Source organism: Eutrigla gurnardus (genome assembly GCF_963514095.1).
Source record: "Eutrigla gurnardus genome assembly, chromosome: 18".
In the NCBI taxonomy this organism is placed as follows: Eukaryota; Metazoa; Chordata; class Actinopteri; order Perciformes; family Triglidae; genus Eutrigla; species Eutrigla gurnardus.
In genome coordinates, this window is record NC_139929.1 from 21,906,264 (window position 1) to 21,927,264 (window position 21,001).

The 21,001-nt window shown below is 40.9% G+C and overlaps 1 protein-coding gene across 6 annotated transcripts in view; it reads left to right on the plus strand.

Moving 5' to 3' along the window:
* Window positions 1-21,001, plus strand: part of slc12a7b (solute carrier family 12 member 7b) — an 85,028-nt gene that overhangs the window by 54,729 nt on the left and 9,298 nt on the right. For all 6 annotated transcript variants that reach the window (XM_084033359.1, XM_084033358.1, XM_084033361.1 and 3 more), the window contains exons 2-19: window positions 1,341-1,435; window positions 3,171-3,302; window positions 4,945-5,091; window positions 10,623-10,677; window positions 12,002-12,132; window positions 12,266-12,507; window positions 12,670-12,881; window positions 14,288-14,455; window positions 14,536-14,634; window positions 14,919-14,976; window positions 15,854-16,028; window positions 16,106-16,224; window positions 16,392-16,490; window positions 17,434-17,553; window positions 18,068-18,172; window positions 19,267-19,435; window positions 20,032-20,227; window positions 20,830-20,999. In XM_084033359.1, the coding sequence (XP_083889485.1) occupies window positions 1,341-1,435; window positions 3,171-3,302; window positions 4,945-5,091; window positions 10,623-10,677; window positions 12,002-12,132; window positions 12,266-12,507; window positions 12,670-12,881; window positions 14,288-14,455; window positions 14,536-14,634; window positions 14,919-14,976; window positions 15,854-16,028; window positions 16,106-16,224; window positions 16,392-16,490; window positions 17,434-17,553; window positions 18,068-18,172; window positions 19,267-19,435; window positions 20,032-20,227; window positions 20,830-20,999 (2,492 nt within the window). The remainder of the gene's footprint in view (window positions 1-1,340; window positions 1,436-3,170; window positions 3,303-4,944; window positions 5,092-10,622; window positions 10,678-12,001; window positions 12,133-12,265; window positions 12,508-12,669; window positions 12,882-14,287; window positions 14,456-14,535; window positions 14,635-14,918; window positions 14,977-15,853; window positions 16,029-16,105; window positions 16,225-16,391; window positions 16,491-17,433; window positions 17,554-18,067; window positions 18,173-19,266; window positions 19,436-20,031; window positions 20,228-20,829; window positions 21,000-21,001) is intronic.

Consider the following 21,001-nt stretch of genomic DNA (forward strand, 5'->3'; position numbering starts at 1 on the left):
TTTGTTTCCTGTTGTATTTTTCCTCATTCCTTTTGAATCACCTCATGTTTATTGTTTATGTTATTGGCTTTGATTTGTAGTTTTCTCATTGTTTGATTGTACATAAATCACAATGTGCTATTTTATCTGTGTTTGTTTGGCTGATGCTGCCACCGCCAGACTTTTCTCATTACCTGTGTGTCGCATGCTAGAACGGAGATCGACTTCCACTGCTGACACTTTTCCTTGCTCACTCTTACTCAGAATCACAGCTTTGAGCCAGCGGACTGGAGGTTATATCGATCAAAGCTTTTCCATCCTTCCATCAGGCAACGGGAACTAAACATGCTCAACAGATCATCTTCAACTCACATGTGTGTGGAAATTCTGGAAATTGTCTATTATGTACACTATACATTATACTCTATTTAACTTTCTGTATATAGTGTTAATATCTGTTTTATATTGTACTTTTCTTGTTAATGCATGTTTATTATTTATTATCCTTATCTTTACTGTCTTGCTGCTGTAACGCTGTAAATTTCCCCACTGCGGGACGAATAAAGGACTATCTTATCTTATATTATCTTATCTTGTCCCTCACTGTTTACTCTTCGACATGACTGCAGCATGTGTGGTATCTTATCCCTGGATCTAGCTGTCTGCTCATTCAAAACATTTGCTCACCGTGTTGCTGTGTAGGTTTCCAGCCCCAGCACAAAGAGGAAATGCGGTTCACAGTTTGGTGCTAGAATGTTGTCTCTGAACATGGCTCGTTGCTGTGTGTGACGTAAACTGTGTGACTTCTGGTATGGTTCCTAACGTGGACATGCAGAGAAGATGGTGAGCTTTTTAAAATGACAGGCCTAAAAGTTTGTTTTGGTTGAAACATAAAACATGAAAGGTTGCAATGCCAATTTTTCCTCATTCTTTTATGTATACTGCAGTTTTGGGGCGTTAAGTCTGCAGGGTTTGGGGAAAAAATGGTTTCATCCTAATAATTCTTTATAATAATTTGCTGGTACTGTGCTTGCAAAGTGATTGTTTTTTAGATGTTCTTATCACGACCTCTGGTTTGTTTTCTGTGTAAATGCTTGTTGGTTGGGAACACAAACTCTGGATGTTGTGAACAGATCAACAGGATCAGGATCCAGATGTGATCTATAAAGTGTTGATCATTTGTTTGATTTTATTCATGCAGGAGTTGGCGAGAGTCTGTCCAAAACTTCCTCTCACTTCTCTCTACACAGTTATATCAAATACTAAAGGACAATATTCAAAATGTTATTCAACCATCTTCGCCAGCCACCACTCATATTTTGCTTTTAAACCTAAGAAACAACTATGTTGTGTTTCCACAGGTGATGGCCTCCCGAAGGAAAACAGTCCCTTCATCAACAACACAGACAATGACAAGGGCAACACCTACGATGGCACCAACATGGCCCTTTTTGAGGTAAACATTTCATCATCGGCTTGATATAATCCTTTTACTCAGGAGAAAACGTGACTGTAGCTCTGTTTCCATTCACACATATACTGTATGCACGTTTTGAGGTATCCTATTAGAAAAGTTGTACAGAGTTAGCTTAATGTGCTAAACCTTTCTCGACTGTGGGGAAAAGTGTTGACTGAGGTGTTTTTTGTCTTTGTGGAAAAACACTTCATCCACTAAATGAATTCTGATAAAACCTTTGTCAAATACATTCTGATGTAGCAATTATTTTACTTGCATGACTGATCAGCTGTTTCCGCTGTCGGCCTCTTACACATAACATGTAAATAGGATGGGACAAGATTTTATCGCAAATTGCGATTTAAAAAAGAAACACGTGACAATTAATTGATTGTGGTGAATTTCCATTATTGGGATAATCGTGAATATTGTCATATGTAACATGAAAAAGGTCTCTAGCTCACTATAATGGTAAAGAAGTGAAAAATGTAGCCTGATTTTCAGGCAATGTTGCTCTTTTTTTAAACCTTTGTTTATGAAGGGGGACCTTTTGATTTATGATGCCTTATTTTCACAAAATGTAAGGTAAAGTGATTCCAGTAATTTTGGTGACATTTAGTATAGGGATGTCCCGATCCGATATTTGGATCGGATCGGCCGCCGATATTAGCAAAAAAATGCATATCAATATCGGATCGGCCTGCACGGGAAAATCCCGATCCGGACTCCTAATCCAGTTTTTTTTTTTTTTCAAAACTCCGGTCCGTTGTTTTCCAGTGCACCGATGTAGGTAATCCATTCCAGTTTTTGACAGTTTTCCCCCCAAAATCCGGTCCGCGTTTTCCGGCACACCTAGCGCACACCTAGCGACCTGTCCAGCATCCCCTAAACAACAACAGGACGGACTTGTCTGTGCATGTCCCACTAAGAATTTAAAGTTATCGATAAAAATGTCAGCTGTGTGGAATTATTTTACCCTAAAAGACGACGTTTGTATGTGGTTAATTGACTTATTTATTTTCTACTCAGGTTTTATGTGTGTTTTGCTTTTTTTATACAGTTCACAATATTTGCACTGATGGCTTTTTAAGCCTTGGTTTACACTCTTGTTGTTCAAGAGCAGAGCACTGATGCCAATTCAGTTTGTGTGGTTAATTGACTATTTATTATGTTGTCTATTTTGTGTTCATTTAACCCTGTTAAGAATAAACAGGTCAGCTTCTCATTACCAATGTAATTGTGAACTTCAACAGTTTTTGATGTATTTCCTAGTGAAACAGATGAGCAGGTGTTTGATTTAACTTGTCTATAGCTGACAACCTGTTCTAGCTCTTTGCAGAGCTGCATTTGCCTTTCCAGCTGCTTTCTTTACCACTCTGTGGTAACTGGCCCTAAAGAATCAATTAAGCAGTGTGGTTTCCCCCGCGCTGCATGAAGCTGGCCCAGCCTTGCTATTCTGAGATGCTTTGAACAATTAACTGAATATTGCTATGTTCATTTTGATCCTGGAAGCATATGATAGCTGAGCACTCAAAGGCCAAATTAAAGTTGGAAAATGATTACAAGAGAGTGCAAATTGAATATTATTTCATGTTGTCAACATTTGCATTGTGTTACTGGAATTGGGGAATAAAGAAATCCAGAGTGAGGAATGCAAAGTTTAAACTAATAAGTTGGAAAAGGTTTATCCTTCTTTTGTTTCTGCATATTAATAAAATATTTTCTCTAATTGCAGGAAGAGTTGGACAGAAACCCCATGGTGTCAACTCTCCTCAATAAACTGGCAAACTACACCAACCTCACCCAGGGGGCCCAGGAGCACGAGGAGGCTGATGATGATGAGGGGCCCAAGAAGAAAGCTGTTAAGGTACAGCAGACCGCCTTGTTTGTGTCGGAGCTTTAAGGTTGTATACAGCTGTTCTTTTAAACCCACTGAACTCTCATTACATAACGGGGTCTTTGACCGATGAAACCACCCATGTTTGTTTCATTCATATGCTTCTGGGGGTATGCAAACATGATCACCTCTGGGTCCTTGCTCATGCTTTGTGCTTACTATGACACGTTATCAGTGTTTGGTCAAAGATCAAAGGTCAAAACCATTGTACATAGAATCTTGCCATATGTAGGTGTATAATAAATAGTCATCCAGTTACTTTCTCATGCAAACATATTCAATTTGGAATATGTTGAGGGAGTTGTTGCAAATCTCATCAGTTTTAAAAATTACATTTAAAAATGTAATAATGTGATTTAAACTGGTTATGAATTTAATACTGATGCGTCTATACGACCTACACAAGTTAGAAGATGGTTTATTTTTACTATTCTTTTCATAAGACAAAATCAGACAGGGTCACCAGAAACTCCTTCAGCTCAGAATCCAGCTGGGCCTCCAACAGTGACCAGCCCATCAGGGACAGTGTCAGATCCGGCTTAGCCACCACCTTGGACCTGCAGTCAGAGCTCCAGCAGGAGGTGGAGAGCTCCTGCAGCAGCAGCTCCTTCAGCCAGAAGCAGACCTTCACCTCAATGCTCCGCCTGTCCCTGCTGGGAGCCAAAACAGACACCAGCTGCTGGAGGCCCAGGCCGTATTGCTGGAGGGAAGGGACCACTCAAGAGCCAGAACCAGGACTGTGGTTCTAACTATCGAAAATGAAAGAGAAAGCTTAAGATGTGTATGAGTCAGAACAAGCCTTTGTGTTGCTCTTGGTCTACAGTTCTACAGGGCTCTTCCTCCTCCAGGATCCTTTGATGCTCATGTTGTTCCGGTTGCTTAGTAGTAGTCACTGTGCTGCCATGCGGCACATAGATGCTTGTGTAAGCACAGCTTCAGTCCTCTGTATGGAAACAGTCCTGGGGCCCCTTCCATCAGCTTGCAGGAACATCTTGAAGAAATAAGCGTTCACTGTCTGTCTGGACCTGTGGGAGTAGTTCTGAATACGAGGTGATCGCTTGGACAGTTTGGGTTTTTGTTGTTGTGAAACTACAGTTTCTTTTGTTTGAAAGCTTTCGGGGGAAGTTTTGAAGGATTTATCCACAAGTTGTGTCAGTGGTGACTGAATTGTATAGTTGTTTATATAAATGATGGCTGTGTCACTGAGCCTTAAATCGTTATCAAGCATCTTGGAGTCCCTGGCTATCGTCTGCTTGTGCTGCCCTCTCAAATATATGCTTAAAAAACATAATTTTGCAGGAGTAATATCACATCTTATGCATCATTATGTACAGGAAAATGAATCAGGATATTCACCACTATCTCAGATAATACTAATAATTGAATTCATGCTTTGTTTATTTCATTGCGATGCTGCAAACAGATTTTGAATTTACTCGAACTATGTAAACAATTTTTAGTTCTCGTTTCACTTCCCTTTTCTATATGCCTTTGTTCCTTTGACTTCTTCTCCAGTCTTTATTTAAAATGTTTTTCTGCTTATTGCTTTAAACATGGCTGTTCTCCCCACCTCCATGTCACCACCCTCCCCTCTGACCCAACCCCTCTACAGAGCCCTCAGATGGGGACCTTCATGGGCGTCTACCTCCCCTGCCTTCAGAATATTCTGGGGGTCATCCTGTTTCTGCGACTCACCTGGATAGTCGGCACTGCAGGCATCTTGGAGTCCCTGGCTATCGTCTGCTTGTGCTGCTCTTGTGTGAGTACTCAACCCTCATAAGTGACTCACCTCTCTTTACTCTTACTATACTATATCCCATCTTTGAAATGGAAATGAAAGGAAGGTTTTAACATTTGCAACTCCACTCTACTGTTGAGTGGTTTTGCCTAATGACAGTACAAGACTAATTGCAGAGAGAAAATTAAATATACAAGAATACTAGTGAATGCAGCTGAAGTTCCCCTGAATCACACGTACAAGCCACTTACGTGTGTTTCTTGCACGAGGCCCAATGGCATGCCACATTATGTGTACAGTACTTAATGTACATGTTCAGCTCTTTAATGCATTATGAATAGATTAACACACAAGAGTGAATCCATGTCCACGAGTGGCTATGGTGACACTGGGGCCAGATGCTCCACTTTTAATGGCAGACTGGGGCAAATGTTTGTCTGACAGCATTAATGAATGACAGTTGACTAAGTGGTCACTGATCCTTCTATATTTAGCCACTGTGACTCTCCATTTCTCCACACTCTTAGCTTCTAATGTTACGTGGCAGCTTGACGTGTAATCCCTCCATCTGCAAAGTGTCAGAAACATAGCGACATGCACACCCACACGGTGACTGTTTGTCAATGGACCACTTCTGTTTAATCAGGGAGAGTACAAACAAAAGCTTCCACTACTACCTCATTTGAACGCTTTTAGCCTCATAATGAAGTGCTCTAATGGGATAACATGATCCATTTCACTTGCAATAATGTTAAAGTGATCACATTCAAGACAATAGAAAATCAGTTACTTTCATTCCCTTCATGAAAGAAGCCTTACATCTATTTGTGTTTTTATACAGTACCAGTCAAATGTTTAGACACATCTTCTCATTCAATGGATTTTCTTCATTTCCAGTGTTTTCTACACTGTAGATTCATATTGAAGACATCAAAACTATTGTTTTCCAACACTTTTGAACCACTTCCCAAAGGTGCTCAGCACTTGTTGGCTGCTTTGCCTTCACTCACCGGTCCATCCCACACCAACGCACTTGGGTTGAGGTCGGGCGATTGTGGAGGCCAGGTCATCTGACGCAGCCCTCCATCACTCTCCTTCTTGGTCAGATAGCCCTTCCATAGCCTGGAGGTGTGTTTGGGTCATTGTCCTGTTGAAAAACAAATGATGGGATGGCATGTCGCTGCAGAATGCTGTGGTAGCCATGCTGGTTCAGTGTGCCTTGATTTTTCTTAATAAATCACCAGTCAGTCACCAGCAAAGCCCCCCTGTAGGAAAACCATCCCAGGTGATGTGTCCAATCATCAGAGCAAAAGGTTCCTACTTTGAAGAATCTAAAATCTGAAACATATTCTAGTTATTTTAACACTTTTCTGTTAATTCCACATGTGTTTCTTCATAGTTTTGATGTCTTCAATATGAGTCGACATTGTAGAAAATAATAAAACTAAAGAAAAACTGAGGAGAAAAATGAGAAGGTGTGTCCAAACCTTTAACTGTTACTGTATATTGATATAACTGTGTTCTGTTGAATACCAGACTTTGTAGCTGTGAAACCTGTTTGCCTAGCAAGATGGGGACTCCATTTCATATATTACTTTTTTTTTTTGGCTTTAAATTTTTTTTTATTGGCAACCAAGAAGTCAAAAATAATGAATCACAATCAAATTAATCATAATTTACCAATACATTTTTTCAATTTATACAGATTAAAAAGTGTGAGAAAAAGAAAAACAAACAAACAAAAACAAAACACAACACAATAAAAAACATCAGACTAAACAAGCATAAAACTAACACAAAAAAGTATAGATACTGAATCACATAGATTAATTTAGAAGAGAGAAAAAGGAGAGAAAAAAAAAAAAAAGTGGTGGTGTACAGATGTCGTAAATCTCAGTAGTCCAGAAGGAGGGAAGGGGGGAAACAGATTGTAGGCAGTTGAGGACCAGGCGTATACAGTCTGTATGAGCTCAAACTCACCCTTAAGACACTTAAGTTCTCTTGAAAGAGGGTATCCTGCGTATCTTATTAATTATCTCTCTCCATAAGAGCTGTTCCTCATTACACTTTTCCAGAAGATTAGAAGCAGCTCCCTCCAAAGAAATTGTCTCGAGGAAAGTTTGCAACCATCTTCCCATTACCAGATGGTCAGCATTTTTCCAATTGGTAGCGATGAGTCTTTTGGCCGTCATACATCCCGTTATTATAATTTGTTTGTGATCTTTGGGCCAAGATCCAGAGGCCATATAATTCAATAGACAAAGTACTGGGTCACAAACAACATATTGACCAGGGATTGTGTTACACTTTCCCAAAAGGATTTTATTTTTGGGCAGGCCCATACCATATGAAAAAATGTGCCTTTTTCTAGTTGACAGTGCCAACATCGGTCAGAAACAGAGGGGTTCATTCTATGAAGTCGAACAGGGGTAAAATATGTTCTATGCATAAAATTAAAGTTTATAATTTTGTTCTTAACTGATTTTGATACTTTGTGTAATTCTTTCCAAATCTGTCCCCATTCTTCAATTTCATATTTTACAATTAAGCCAAAGTGCGTTAGGATTTTTCCCCTCCGCTGCATCGCTGCCGTTACATAATTAGAGAGCCAAGCTTAGTCAACAGATTAATGTTCATTTGCTCTGCTTCGGCCACATCTGACTTTGCACTGACGGTTCCACATCAGCCACCTGTTTATAGGTCAACTTTTGTGTGCTCATGACCCAACACCAGAAATATCTAAAAATAACTTCAAAACAAAATTCAGTTTGCGGAAGTTTAGACCAGTTATGATTGACTGTGTGCACTTCCAAACTGTATATGTTTCTTGTTTTACAAGATTCAATAGGATGCCATTACAAATGGTTTCTGTAGTATTGTAATCTAAAGAACTATACATAGAGAGACACATAGATTTGGTTTTAAGATGAAAACAGAGGATGAGTGATTCGGTATGATTCCTATGAAACCCGAACCCTGTACTGAAGAGCAGGATCTGGGGTCAGCATCGTTGCTTCAGGTTTAACTCTGGGAAATCCACCGAAGCAACATCTTAACGTGATGGAATGATGACGTCCTCTCTGTTGGTGCTCTATGGGGGCAGTGGTACTATAAGAGTTTTTTGCTGTCCTTCCTGCATTTGGCAGCTGCAACTGAATAGCATTTAGTGTGGCTTATGTGTTTAACTTCTTCACATTTCTTTTTTATTATTATTTTTTTATTATGATTTCCATGTTCGTACAATCATTTATATCACATATTCTTATTACATACATACTGTAATACAGATCTAACTGTATTTCAAAATAACGTAAAATACAATAAGAACATAAACTAAATAAGATTAGAACAACATTGTTGGGGTCAACCTCAAAGACACAAATCCCTCTAGGAAGGGGATGTATAAGAAAACAAAAGGGACACAAATTAGACAAATGATGGCCGTACATACATTATCCATCTTTCCCATCTTTTCAAAAAAATTACCTGTTGCAGCCTTGTTTACATTTCATGTCTGATATTAGAGTTTATAGTAGACTTGTCCATGCTTGTGATTGGTCGCATAAACGCTCTCACAGCCAGGTTGAGAAACCATGTGTGGTAGTACGTTTACTGAGATCACAGATCACGGGTTAGTTAAGATACCCTGAGTACGTCCAACAGCTTCTTAGTACAGACTACAGTACTGTTCATTAGCTCAGCACACAGCATGACATACATATAGCTGCTTTTCTGATCCACAAACACAAACATGCTTTCAATGAACAGGGGTAGGAACCGTAGGACTGAAGGTCATTATTGAATTAAAGTTGATAGTTGGTTCTCTATCCAATCCTATTTTTTTGTATAAAAGTGTTATTTGCCTCGTGACTGCATCGCTCACATTATTGAAGAAGACCGGTCCTATATTTGAAATGTTTATTTGCATTTACCTGAATATTAGTTTCTATTATATCTCAATACTGTAATAGATGGATGGGACAATATAGGATTTTATTGCGGATCAAGATACAAATTGTGGGGATAATCGTAAAGCTGTCTAGCTCACTATCACAATATATAATACAGGATACAAAACATTTTTATATTTATTTGTTTTCCTTTTTTATGCAGGGAGACCTTATGGTTATGATCATACTTTGATGATTATCGGGATAATTCTCACGTCATCCCTCTGTAATATTTATGACGTGATATAATACTAGATGCTGTGTGGGATTTTGGTAAATGGGATGTTTGTCTTAATGGCGGCATAATAGTTGTCTGAACATATTTACGCACAGCTGCTGATGACTTTAGAGTTAATATTGTGCTACTGGCTTTACCCAGATCTTCACCTGTTGAGGTATGTAGTTTGACATTTCAAGCTGTTTGTTGTCTCGTTTCTTTGTGATCCATTAAAGACACACGAGACACCAAAGGCAAATTGATTTAGCTTTTTTCATAGTGACTTGTACTGCCAGTGATGAACCGGTTAACTTTGAGGTCCATGGATGATGATGATGACTGGTCTGCCTGTGGCTGTGGGTGAATTCAGTATTACCCTTGCCTGTAACTCTTTGCATCATGGAAAGCTCGTGTGAAGCTGCTTCAGGGTTTCAGTGGAAGCGGAAGGTAAAGTTGTCAGCTAATTGGCTTTACTCCAGCTTGTCTGCCACTTTAAACCGGAAGCCCAGCACCAGGTTTATCTTGGCGTGTCCTTGTCCCCTCCTCCTCTTCCTCTTCCCCTTCCTCTCTTTTCTCTCACCTTCACACTTTCTTCTCTCCCTTTTCTTTCAGCCTTTAAGTTTCAACCTTTCTTTTCTTTGGACCTCTTATCTTGTCTCCCTGCCCTTCCCTCTACTCTGTCCTCCCTCTCATCCGGAATCACTATTAGGTAACAGGCTGATGTAAATATCCTCCTCCACAAGGACTTCACGGAGCGATTTCATGGAAACAGTCGTATCCATTACCAATCTGAGAGATTAGAACATAAGCCCCTAAGAAGTATTTGAACAGGCTAAATGCTACCCTGAGTCCTCCAAGCATCCTATTGTGTGGAATATCTGGAAAATGTCTCCAAAATCATTAAAGAATTATAAGGTGGCTATTAGAAATGGATCAATTTCTTTTGTTTTACTGACTTGTAAAGTGTCTTTTTCGGTGGTGTGCACTTCAAATACATTGTGTATCTGTGATACACTTAAATGAAAGTCACCTGTCTCTGTTTACATAGTAAACATGGTCGTTATAATGTGGCTAGCCGTAGGTGCAAGCCAAGTCGAACTATGCGTCATATATGATCATATGAGGGCCACTTTTTCTGAAAAATATCTGTGTTTAACTGAATTCAGCCTCTTAATTGGCCATCTCCCTTTTCCTGCTCCACACTACCGTTATTATATTGTTCTTTAAAAATCCACTATGAGTCGACTTCTAGCCTTTAATAGGTGATGATGACATCAAAACAGCATTGGAAATGAGCTTCCAGTAAATAACACTATGTGTGTACGGTCTTTAGATTTGAGAGATTTGTTCTGATTTTGCTTTTCTTTCCCGTCTTCTATCCACAGACCATGCTGACGGCCATATCCATGAGTGCAATCGCTACGAATGGTGTTGTGCCAGGTAACATGCTTTGGTACTACACATACACAAATTTAAACAAGCGATGTGTCGTAAAGAGAGGAGGAATTATTAAGGTGAGACACTACAGACAAAAACAATCAATCAACTCACTATTGAGTTTGGTCTATTTGTTTTCTTTCAGACTAGTGGAAAGAAAACATCCAGAATACACATTGAGGCGTTTCTCTGAAACATTCACAAAAAGCTAGCATATGATAATGCCTCATTTGCATAATAAAAATAACATTCTAGAAAACGTATACGTTTACATTTAGGGCATTTAGCAGATGCTTTTGTCCAAAGCGACTTACAATAAGTACATTTGCCAAAAGAAAGAAACAAAGAAACCACAACATATCATTGCCGATAAAGTAAGAGCTAAAAACTAGAAACAAGTGTGAGGTCCTCGTCCGAGTAAAGTAGTATCTGTTCAGCAAACATACCTTAAGAATAACAGTGCTATGATCAAAGTGATCTAGGTAAGAACATGGAAGTGCTATTTTTTATCTTTTTTTCTTATATTGCACAAATGTAAATTCTCCATCCATCCATCCATCCATTGTCTACCGCTTATCCTGTATTCAGGGTCGCGGGGGGGCTGGAGCCGATCCCAGCTGTCATTGGGCGAAGGCAGGGTACACCCTGGACAGGTCGCCAGTCTATCACAGGGCCATACATTCTACATGTTTACTATAAATGACGTCTTAGAAATCAGCTGGGGAAGTTTCATGCTCTATTAGTCTATTAGTTGTCTCACCTTAACAGCTTAAGAGCATGTCCTTGTTTCTTTATTACTTTAGTTTCTTACGAGGATTACATGGAGGAAAGGGAGCAGGCTGCTGTTGTACCGCTGAGTGTTATTTGATTGGGTGCTGAAAAACTTTCTATGAAGGCCATGTATATAATGCATCATAAGCACATTTATAAAGCATTATAATGCATTCATAAGGCTTTATAAAAGTTGTTATACATGTTAATAATCATGCATGACATCTTATAACAAGGTTTATAAAGTATTATAAGTGGTGGACATAATATATTATAAGTTCAGCATACTTGGCATGTATGAGCTTTATGAATGTGGAACTTACATTATGTCCACCACTTGTAATACTTTATAAACCTTGTTATAAATTGTCATGCATGATATTAAACATGCATGATTATGTAACAATGTTCTTTTGGAATTTCTTTTCTCAGGGCTTAATCAAAACGTCAGCAACACTTCTTTGGTTCATCCATGGATGTAGTGTCAAATGTTTTAGTTCCTAAAAAAAGCAGTTCCCTTACTCTTCTTAAACTCTTTCCCCTCTGTTGCTCCTAGCTGGAGGCTCCTACTATATGATATCCAGATCTTTGGGCCCTGAGTTTGGTGGAGCTGTAGGTCTCTGTTTCTACCTGGGCACAACCTTCGCTGGCTCCATGTACATCCTTGGTACTATAGAGATTCTGCTGGTGAGTTTAAACAGGTTATCCTCTCCTCACCACCTATGACTTGAATTTGGATGCACAGCTTAAACTTGGTGTGTTTTAAGAAATAAATTCAAAATATTCCTTTCATTTGTCTTTTGATTTCATCCCCCTTCAGACCTACATTGTGCCTAAAGCAGCCATCTTTGTGGCAGAGAGAAAGGAGGATGAGGTGAATGCCCTGCTGAATAACATGCGTGTTTATGGCACGGGCTGCCTGGCACTGATGTCCCTGGTCGTCTTTGTAGGGGTGAAATACGTCAACAAGCTCGCTCTAGTCTTCCTGGCCTGCGTCATTCTCTCCATCCTCGCCATCTATGCTGGAGTCATCAAGACCATCTTTGAGCCACCGGACTTTCCGTGAGTCCGTACATTAACCTCCACATAATGCATAATGCAGAAATAGCATTAGAGTAGATTTGTCAGCCATCCGGTGCTAATGAAGTTGTGTTTTGTTCATGCAGAGTTCTTTTATCAGTTTGATTAGTGTGTCATTCTGAAATGTCTCCCTCCTCCACACAGTGTTTGCATGTTGGGGAATCGCACTCTGCAGAACCAGAACTTTGACCGCTGTCTTAAGACGGAGCTTATAGACAACGTAACGGTCACTACCAAGCTGTGGAGGCTGTTCTGTGACGGACCTGACCTCAATGCCACCTGCAATGAATATTTTCTCTTCAACAATGTGACCGAGGTGCAGGGCATCCCCGGACTGATCAGTGGAGTCATTTCAGGTTGGAATCCAGTGTTTCCTCTGGAGGTTTTAGCAGCAGTGGACCATTATGTAGTGGGCCTAAACTACATAATGGTCCACTGACCTTTATCCTCTACAATACTTCTCTGCACAATTAAAAGATCCGGAATTAGTTTGCACTTTGAAACGATGAGGCTCTGACGCTGTTGGTTAAATTCTTACATCTCAATGTAATCTACACTGTCATGGACTGCAATATGCAACATTCCTCATGTTATGTCACTGTTGGCCATGACAAATGGGTTTTACTCCAAACTTTCAGTGCAAATGCATTCCTATCATATTTCTTGTGAAGCATCTGTGTCTAGGTGCTGACGGATTTCATGGGATTATGTTCCTCCCTCGGCTGACTTCCATCTCCATTTGCTTTTTATTTTTCTCCCCAGTATCTCTCAAATAGTTCCTCCTTGACCGTATGATCACTCTTTTTCTTTCCCTTCTGGTTCCAATGAGTTTTACGTTTTGTCTATTTACAAGTCTGCTGCTCTAACTAGTGGGAACATTAGCTGTAATGAGTTTGCCTGTTGGATCACTTCTAAACGTGTGGACACTGAGATCCCTGCTGGCTCTGATGTCAAACACTTCTAGTGAAGTATGCCAGTATGTCTAGCTTTAGATACAGCATTAGTTTAGGCTGTACCAAATAGTTCAAAGTTTCATTCAGAAATTTTATTCATGACATCTGAAATATAAATCCCAAATTGTTTGTTCTTTTTGCGTGTCTGTTCGTTGTGTTTAAAGCTGGTGTTTCTGCAGAGTTGCAGAATAAGATGAGGCTACATGAATTTTATTAGTCCAGTTGTGACTGTAGGATTATTTCTGACCTGAGTGATCCAATCATTTTCAATAACTCCAGAGCGTTATGAAGCCAGAAAGTCACTCTTTATTAAAAAAAGATTTTATCCATGTTTGTTGGCCTTTTAAAAGACAACATTTCCCCTGCAGTCACAAAACACTTTGCTCTGTTGCCCCACACAAAGGGAGGCATGCATCGACAAGTTACGTTCATCGATCAGTGGCTTCATTGAAAATAACTAATTTAACACGATGCAACACTTTATTCAGTTGAGGATTTTATTTGTGGCGATGACGTCATAACGTTTGATGACAGGCATCCGAAGCTCCAAGCCAGAAACCTCAATAGAAGCTTCTATTGTAAAAAGAAATGAAAACAGAAAAACATTGGATACAGCCTTGGTATTAGTGTTGGATTGTACTTTATTCCCCTGGTTAGGTCCGCCAAACCATCCTGTCCCACTACTCCTGTCTCGTAGCCAGAAGTCAAAGAGACTGAGGTCCACAAAACTGAATGGACCTCTTGAAACCATGTTTCAGTCACTGGCTCTAGGCATTTAGTAACCTCTCTGTTTTTTCTCTCTCATGTAGAAAATATGTGGTCAGTGTATGGTCCTCTGGCTATGTTGGTGGAAAACCAGAAGTTGCCATCTGTTGTGGGTGGTGACCCTTCCCAAGACATCTACATGCCCTATGTATTCAATGATATCACCACCTTCTTCACACTGCTGGTCGGCATCTACTTCCCGTCTGTCACTGGTGAGACTACGACAAACGCATTATGGTCCCAATTTCCGGACATGGACTTTTGTTTCCAAATATTTCATGTTTGATTTCAGGTATCATGGCCGGTTCAAACCGGTCCGGTGACTTGCGGGATGCTCAGAAGTCCATCCCCATTGGGACCATCCTGGCTATCGCCACCACCTCCTTCATCTGTATCCTTAAACCTTTTTTGACACCAACACAAGAAAGTCTTGTCACCTGACTAGTGTATAGCCTTCAAACAATTCTATCTTAATCAGCTGGGCAATCACAACTTCAGTTGCTGCTAGATAACTTTAAACCGCCTCTGCCGGCAGGTTTCTAGGTTGGTGGCAGGCCTACCTTTGGAAAAATAATCAAAGCCTGCAAAGGCTGAATACATAATGTGTGCATTACTTAAGCCTTGTGAAAGCAAAGTGATGGATCAAATGTTGCCCTCCTGAACACTGCCTCGCAGACGTCACCTGTGTGGTCCTATTCGGTGCCTGCATTGAGGGAGTTCTGCTTCGAGACAAGTAAGACACGGACATGGTTTCATAACGGATGTCTTTATCAAAGGGTTGGAAGAAAAACAAATTCTGCATAACGTCATTTGTTTGAGTACCGTCTCTTGAGGGCAGATGAGTAATATCATCCAGTGACGTGCCCTCAGCACAAGAGGCTCAGATTTGATGTTTTCCTCGCAAATATTTAGTGTCCATGTGATGTGAATAGACCACTGTACCGTCTCAAACACGTTTTTGTCCTGAGAACTACTGTACATCCTTTTTAGACATTTCACCCTGTTAAACATGTTAGAGCTCCATTGTTGCTCAAAATCATTGTGATGAATGCACACACTGTTGTTTGTATTGGCTTCATGGGCAACTTTCCCACAGTGGTTTTGTGTCCAAGTGATTGGTGTTTTGTATCTAACTAAATTCTCCGTCAAGGAGAAACTAGCTAGTTATTCACCATGACGTTCAAAATATCTTGACACAAATCTACGCTTTCTGTAGACCCACACACCAAACAAACAATCTGAGGACGGAAATGTTCCCCAACAAATGTACTACTTCTTCTTGTTTAATTAATTAATCTTTGCTCAATCCAGTGGTGCTCAGGTTTTTAAGGAAATGATTCAGCCCCATCAGCATGGAGGGTTGTGGTGTTTTTCAATGCATGTGTTGACCAACTTCATCCAATATGCAAGTTGTTTGTAGCTAGTAGACACACAATATTTGGATGCTACTAGGATACATTCATGATTTGTTTGGGTTTTTTTGTAGGATTTTTTTGACAGTGAAATACGAAGAAGAATATCACCAGACTTGCTTAATTAAAGTTAATGGAAATTGATTCTGCTAACGTACATGGTCAAATGAATGTGCAGTAATTGTTTTTGCATTGCAGATTTGGTGACTCTGTAAAAGGGAACCTTGTTATAGGCACACTATCATGGCCGTCGCCCTGGGTGATTGTAATTGGCTCCTTCTTCTCCTGTTGTGGGGCGGGACTGCAAAGTCTGACCGGCGCCCCACGCTTGCTGCAGGCCATAGCTCGAGATGGCATCGTACCTTTCTTGCAGGTTTGACACACACCGTCAACACAAACGGTCACAGCAGTCTTCAACGCTGCGTGCTCATCTCCCTCTTTGTGCGTTAGGTGTTTGGTCACGGGAAAGCTAACGGAGAACCTACCTGGGCTCTGCTGTTGACCGCAGGGATCTGTGAGATCGGTATCCTCATTGCCTCCCTGGACGCCGTGGCCCCCATCCTCTCCATGTCAGTGTCTGCATAGTAATATTACATGCTCTCTTTCCATAAAATCAGATCAGCGGTTAAAGTCTATAATCCCTCATGCATTACACTTCTTAAAGCCACTAACAGTAGGTCATAAAGTGGAGGTTTTGATGATAAGTGATTTTAGGCCTATTGTTTTCCCTCTGCAGGTTTTTCCTCATGTGCTACTTGTTTGTCAACCTGGCCTGTGCAGTTCAGACCCTGCTGCGGACGCCCAACTGGAGACCACGCTTCAAATACTACCACTGGTGGGTGATGAATTATACAGGCTTATATTGTCTCCCTGCAGTTCACTCTCTACATTCACTTTCTCTCAGTGAAGAAAGAGGATATTAAAAGTCTCTGAGGTTCATCTGAGGGTACATAACACTGCAGTTTGAACCGTTTTTAGGCTTATTTAAAGGTATAACATGTAACATGTGTGTTGTCATGTGTTGTATGTTGTGTTATCAATTTTCACACCCAGAAAAATGTGTAATTTCTTTTCCAAGGTACTCACTTCACTTTTTATCCAGTTTCAAGTTACATTTTTATGACGCACTTTTTAGCTCTTAGCTGGATGAAGGATTTTAGTCGTTGGACGTCTGGATCTTAAGTTATCAGAGCAACAAGCTGAGAAAACGTTGGTGGCAGTTTGCCTCACAGCCCCTCCGGGACGTCCTGTGTCCACCCAACAGCAAACCAGTGTTGTTACTGGTTTTAATCAGGTGATCCGTTTGTTTTGGGGAGGAGGAGACCTCTGTGGACAATCCGGCTACATTCAGCAATGACGAATACTGTAGGAATCCTAACCAGGAGACGTTAACTGCTACAATGGTAATAGTGGTGAAGACAACTCCCATAATCCCCCACTACCTTACAACTTCACCCAACTCTGTGTTGTGTTAATGTTTTGACTAAGAGACCCCTAGCTGCAGAAAATAACATAATGTGTTTAACCTGTCAGAGGCTTTCCTACACATGCCAAGCATCACACCTAACACAACCACAGATGCACATTGAGTGAGATTTGTGTGATGGTGGCGTTTAGATCAGTTCTGCAACAAAGGTCAAGGACAACATGGAACAACACAAGCAGAACTGGTTTCATTTCATTAGGAGAGCCCCATAAATGTACAGAGAACCAGAAACAGTTGCTCTGTAAGTTTAGTTCATGGACGGGTGATGTAAAGTGTGTGTTTTCTCCTGCAGGGCATTGTCCTTCCTGGGAATGAGCTTGTGTCTGGCTCTCATGTTCATCTGTTCCTGGTATTATGCTATCGTGGCCATGGCCATCGCTTCCTGCATCTACAAATACATTGAATACAGAGGGTAAGAAGGACTTTGTATGCAGCCTTTTTTTTCTTGGATATACAGTAAATCCTTGACAAGGAAACGTTAAAAATAAGACAGAATTTAGCAACTATGCTTACAGAGAATTAGCTGAATCAGTTTAAGTATGTACTACTGATAGATTATAAACAGAATATGAACTGATTTAAGATACTTGAATTTGATCAGACATCTTGAGTGTTTTAGCTACTATTGAGGGGAAATTTCCTTCATTTTTGGATTAGCCTGCATGCATTTAAGATCATCCACCTCATTTTAAAAAGAGCTAAGTGTTGTAACTGTTGTAAATGTTGAAACAGAATATTTTCTCCCAGATCCAAAAGAACTGGACTACATCAGCAAAGCACCCGAAAAAATCGTTTAGCCACGCCAAATAGATGTGAAAACAGTGTTAGATTGTTGAAATATATCCACTGACTTAAGTCTCTGTGTTGTCATTGTGTTGCTTTCTGTTCATGTGGATCATCCCTGGTCAATCATTTGTTGGCTTTAGGGCAGAGAAGGAGTGGGGAGACGGCATCCGCGGCCTGTCCCTCAATGCAGCACGCTACGCCCTCATCCGCCTGGAGGAGGCTCCACCACACACTAAGAACTGGAGGTACAGCACATGATGTATGATGACGTGTGTGCGTCTGTGTGCTTGCTACATAGTTAGGACCGAAAAGAGTTTTGACCAACAAAGTGAGGACATTTTTGGGAAGTTACTTCTGGTCCATCCTGATGACTTCAAAGGCCAGTTTGAAGGTTCAGACTTGGTTTAACTTGTTGGGTTTTGGCTGAAATTCAATCTGAAATCCCACTGGCTATAGTCTAACACTGATTTAGATTAGTATTGGTTTAAGATTAGCTTGTAAACTGGCTACATGTGAAACAATGCGTTCGTAAACGTTGTCTTTTAACTCCAATTCCATTCTCTACATCAGACCCCCAAAAATATGGGCTATTGCCCCCAGAAGCTACAGCAGATATTGGGGTGAAGGCAACAGCCTCGGAAACGCATTATGTCGATGAGGGTCCTCACAAAGAGGGTTAGGGTTGGTTAGAAGAGGAGAAGTACAGGTGTGTGTGTGTGTGTGTGTGTGTGTGTGTGTGTGTGTGTGTGTGTGTGTGTGTGTGTGTGTGTGTGTGTGTGTGTGTGTGTGTGTGTGTGTGTGTGTGTGTGTGTGTGTGTGTGTGTGTGTGTGTGTGTGTGTGTGTGTGTGTGTGTGTGTGTGTGATGTGGTCACAGTTGGTGCCACCTGTCACTGTTGCAGTGGACAGACCGACCTGAATAAACAGAGGGTGAATTTGATTAATCTCTTGGTCCTAATCTGACAGAAGAGGTTGAAGCATAGTTATACTGTAGCGAGGCCCACGCTGGCTGAGCTTCCAAAACAAAACCTTTAATATACTTTCTTGGCATGTTCAGTGTGGATACTGTTTCCAATTACACAGATGGTTCTCATTTAAGGTAACTGTTAACTGTTGCCCCTCTTCTGTTAGTCTTGTGCCAAACACACGTACTATACGACAGTAAGGTGTACTTTAAAAGGCTTGATGGATGGATAGAAAAATCCATTCATTTGTGATTTGTACACTTATAAAATATGTGTTGCTGTTCATGGACCATGCGACATGTACTGTAAGGATGAATCTCTCCTCTCCCTTCCATCCTTGCAAAGCAATGAAATCTCACTTTGCTTTTGTATCCAGGCCTCAACTGCTGGTGCTGCTGAATCTTGACTCAGATCAGGGAGTCAAACACTGTCGCCTGTTGTCTCTCACCACTCAGCTGAAGGCAGGGAAGGGCCTCACGATCGTGGGAAATGTTTTAGAGGGAACCTACCTCACCAAAGACGCCGAGGCCAAGAAGGCTGAGCAGGTATACTGGAAATAAAAATGTGTACACCATAATGTAGTGTATTCATTTATGTTGATGATGACCAAAACTGCACTACTGATCCTATTCCCTGTAGGATTTCAGGTTTCACTGTTGCTGATAAAACACCAATGTTTCATATTACTTCAGTTATTATCTATCCATCGACTGCTAAGCATTACAGTCAATCTGTTGTGTCAGTCAGGATTTAGACTACATTTTACACCTGAACTGCAGATGAACACTGCCATCTACTGGTCAAACCAAGTAGGTCATTTGATTATTTTTCCTGTTTAGCCTGATTCAACAGTGTCCTGAAAAGCATTTTTAATCCGTGTAATGTTTTTCATACAAAAGCATCATGTGCAGAAGCTGAATCCCAGATTACACAGATTGTATTCATGGGCATTGTTTAGGCCCATCCTGTGCCCTGAATGGATACTTATGACAGGGCTGCATGGTCATTTTGAGTTAATAGTAATAATTAAACAGCTTTTCTCAAAAAGGCATGTTTTTCTCAATAGTCGGTATGAGTAATCTATCCGTTTCTACCTCCTTCATGCTTTCTGTGTGCTGTTATTCTGTCTTTCTCTGTCCAGAACATCAAGTCTGCCATGTCAGCAGAGCGGACAAAGGGCTTCTGCCATGTTGTGGTGTCTTCTAACCTCAGAGATGGTGTCTCACACCTCATCCAGTCCGCGGGGCTGGGAGGCATGAAGCACAACACAGTCCTAATGGCGTGGCCCGGGACCTGGAGGCAGTCCAATGACCCGCAATCATGGAAGAATTTCATAGGTACCGAGCAGAAGTTTAAATTAGAGGACATGTGTAGGTTGAGAAATGCCTAATCAGGTGAATATTGTTATGGATGCACCAATCCGACTTTTTAAATCCTGAAACTGATACTGATACCTTTGAGTACCGGCTGATACGAGTGTTTAATTAATGAGCTGTATGTGTACATAGATATGAATGTAATAAATCACATGCCAGCAACGTGGTAAAAGATCTTTAAGATGAACAGGAATGAATGCAATCTTCCCACTGAGATATGAATAACTTAATGCTCGGTAGACCACACATAGTGATTGATAGGCCATGTCTGCAGCTCTTCAGTTGACTGGCGTGGTTTGTATGCTGTGGCTTGGTTACTTAAAAATGGCGGGTTTGTGCAGGATCCGGGACAGTGAGTTGTGCATGTGACCATTCTCTGACCAATCAGTGGGCCGCAGTGTTTTAACTCCACCCTCTAGTATCGGCACAGCTAGTTTAGAAACTAGTACAAGGAACTATCCTCAACTTTGGTCAACTGAAAACCCAAAAAAGAGCAAGAAGAATGGAGGCATGCCATGCAGTAGAAAAGATGCAATGGACGCTGTCTCCCTCTGTCCATGCAGAGACGGTGCGGGAGTCCACTGCAGCACATATGGCCTTGCTCGTGGCTAAGAATGTGGACAGTTTCCCCACCAACCAGGACCGCTTGGGGGAGGGCACCATCGACGTGTGGTGGGTGGTTCATGATGGAGGCTTGCTGATGCTGCTGCCCTTCCTGCTGCGACAGCACAAGGT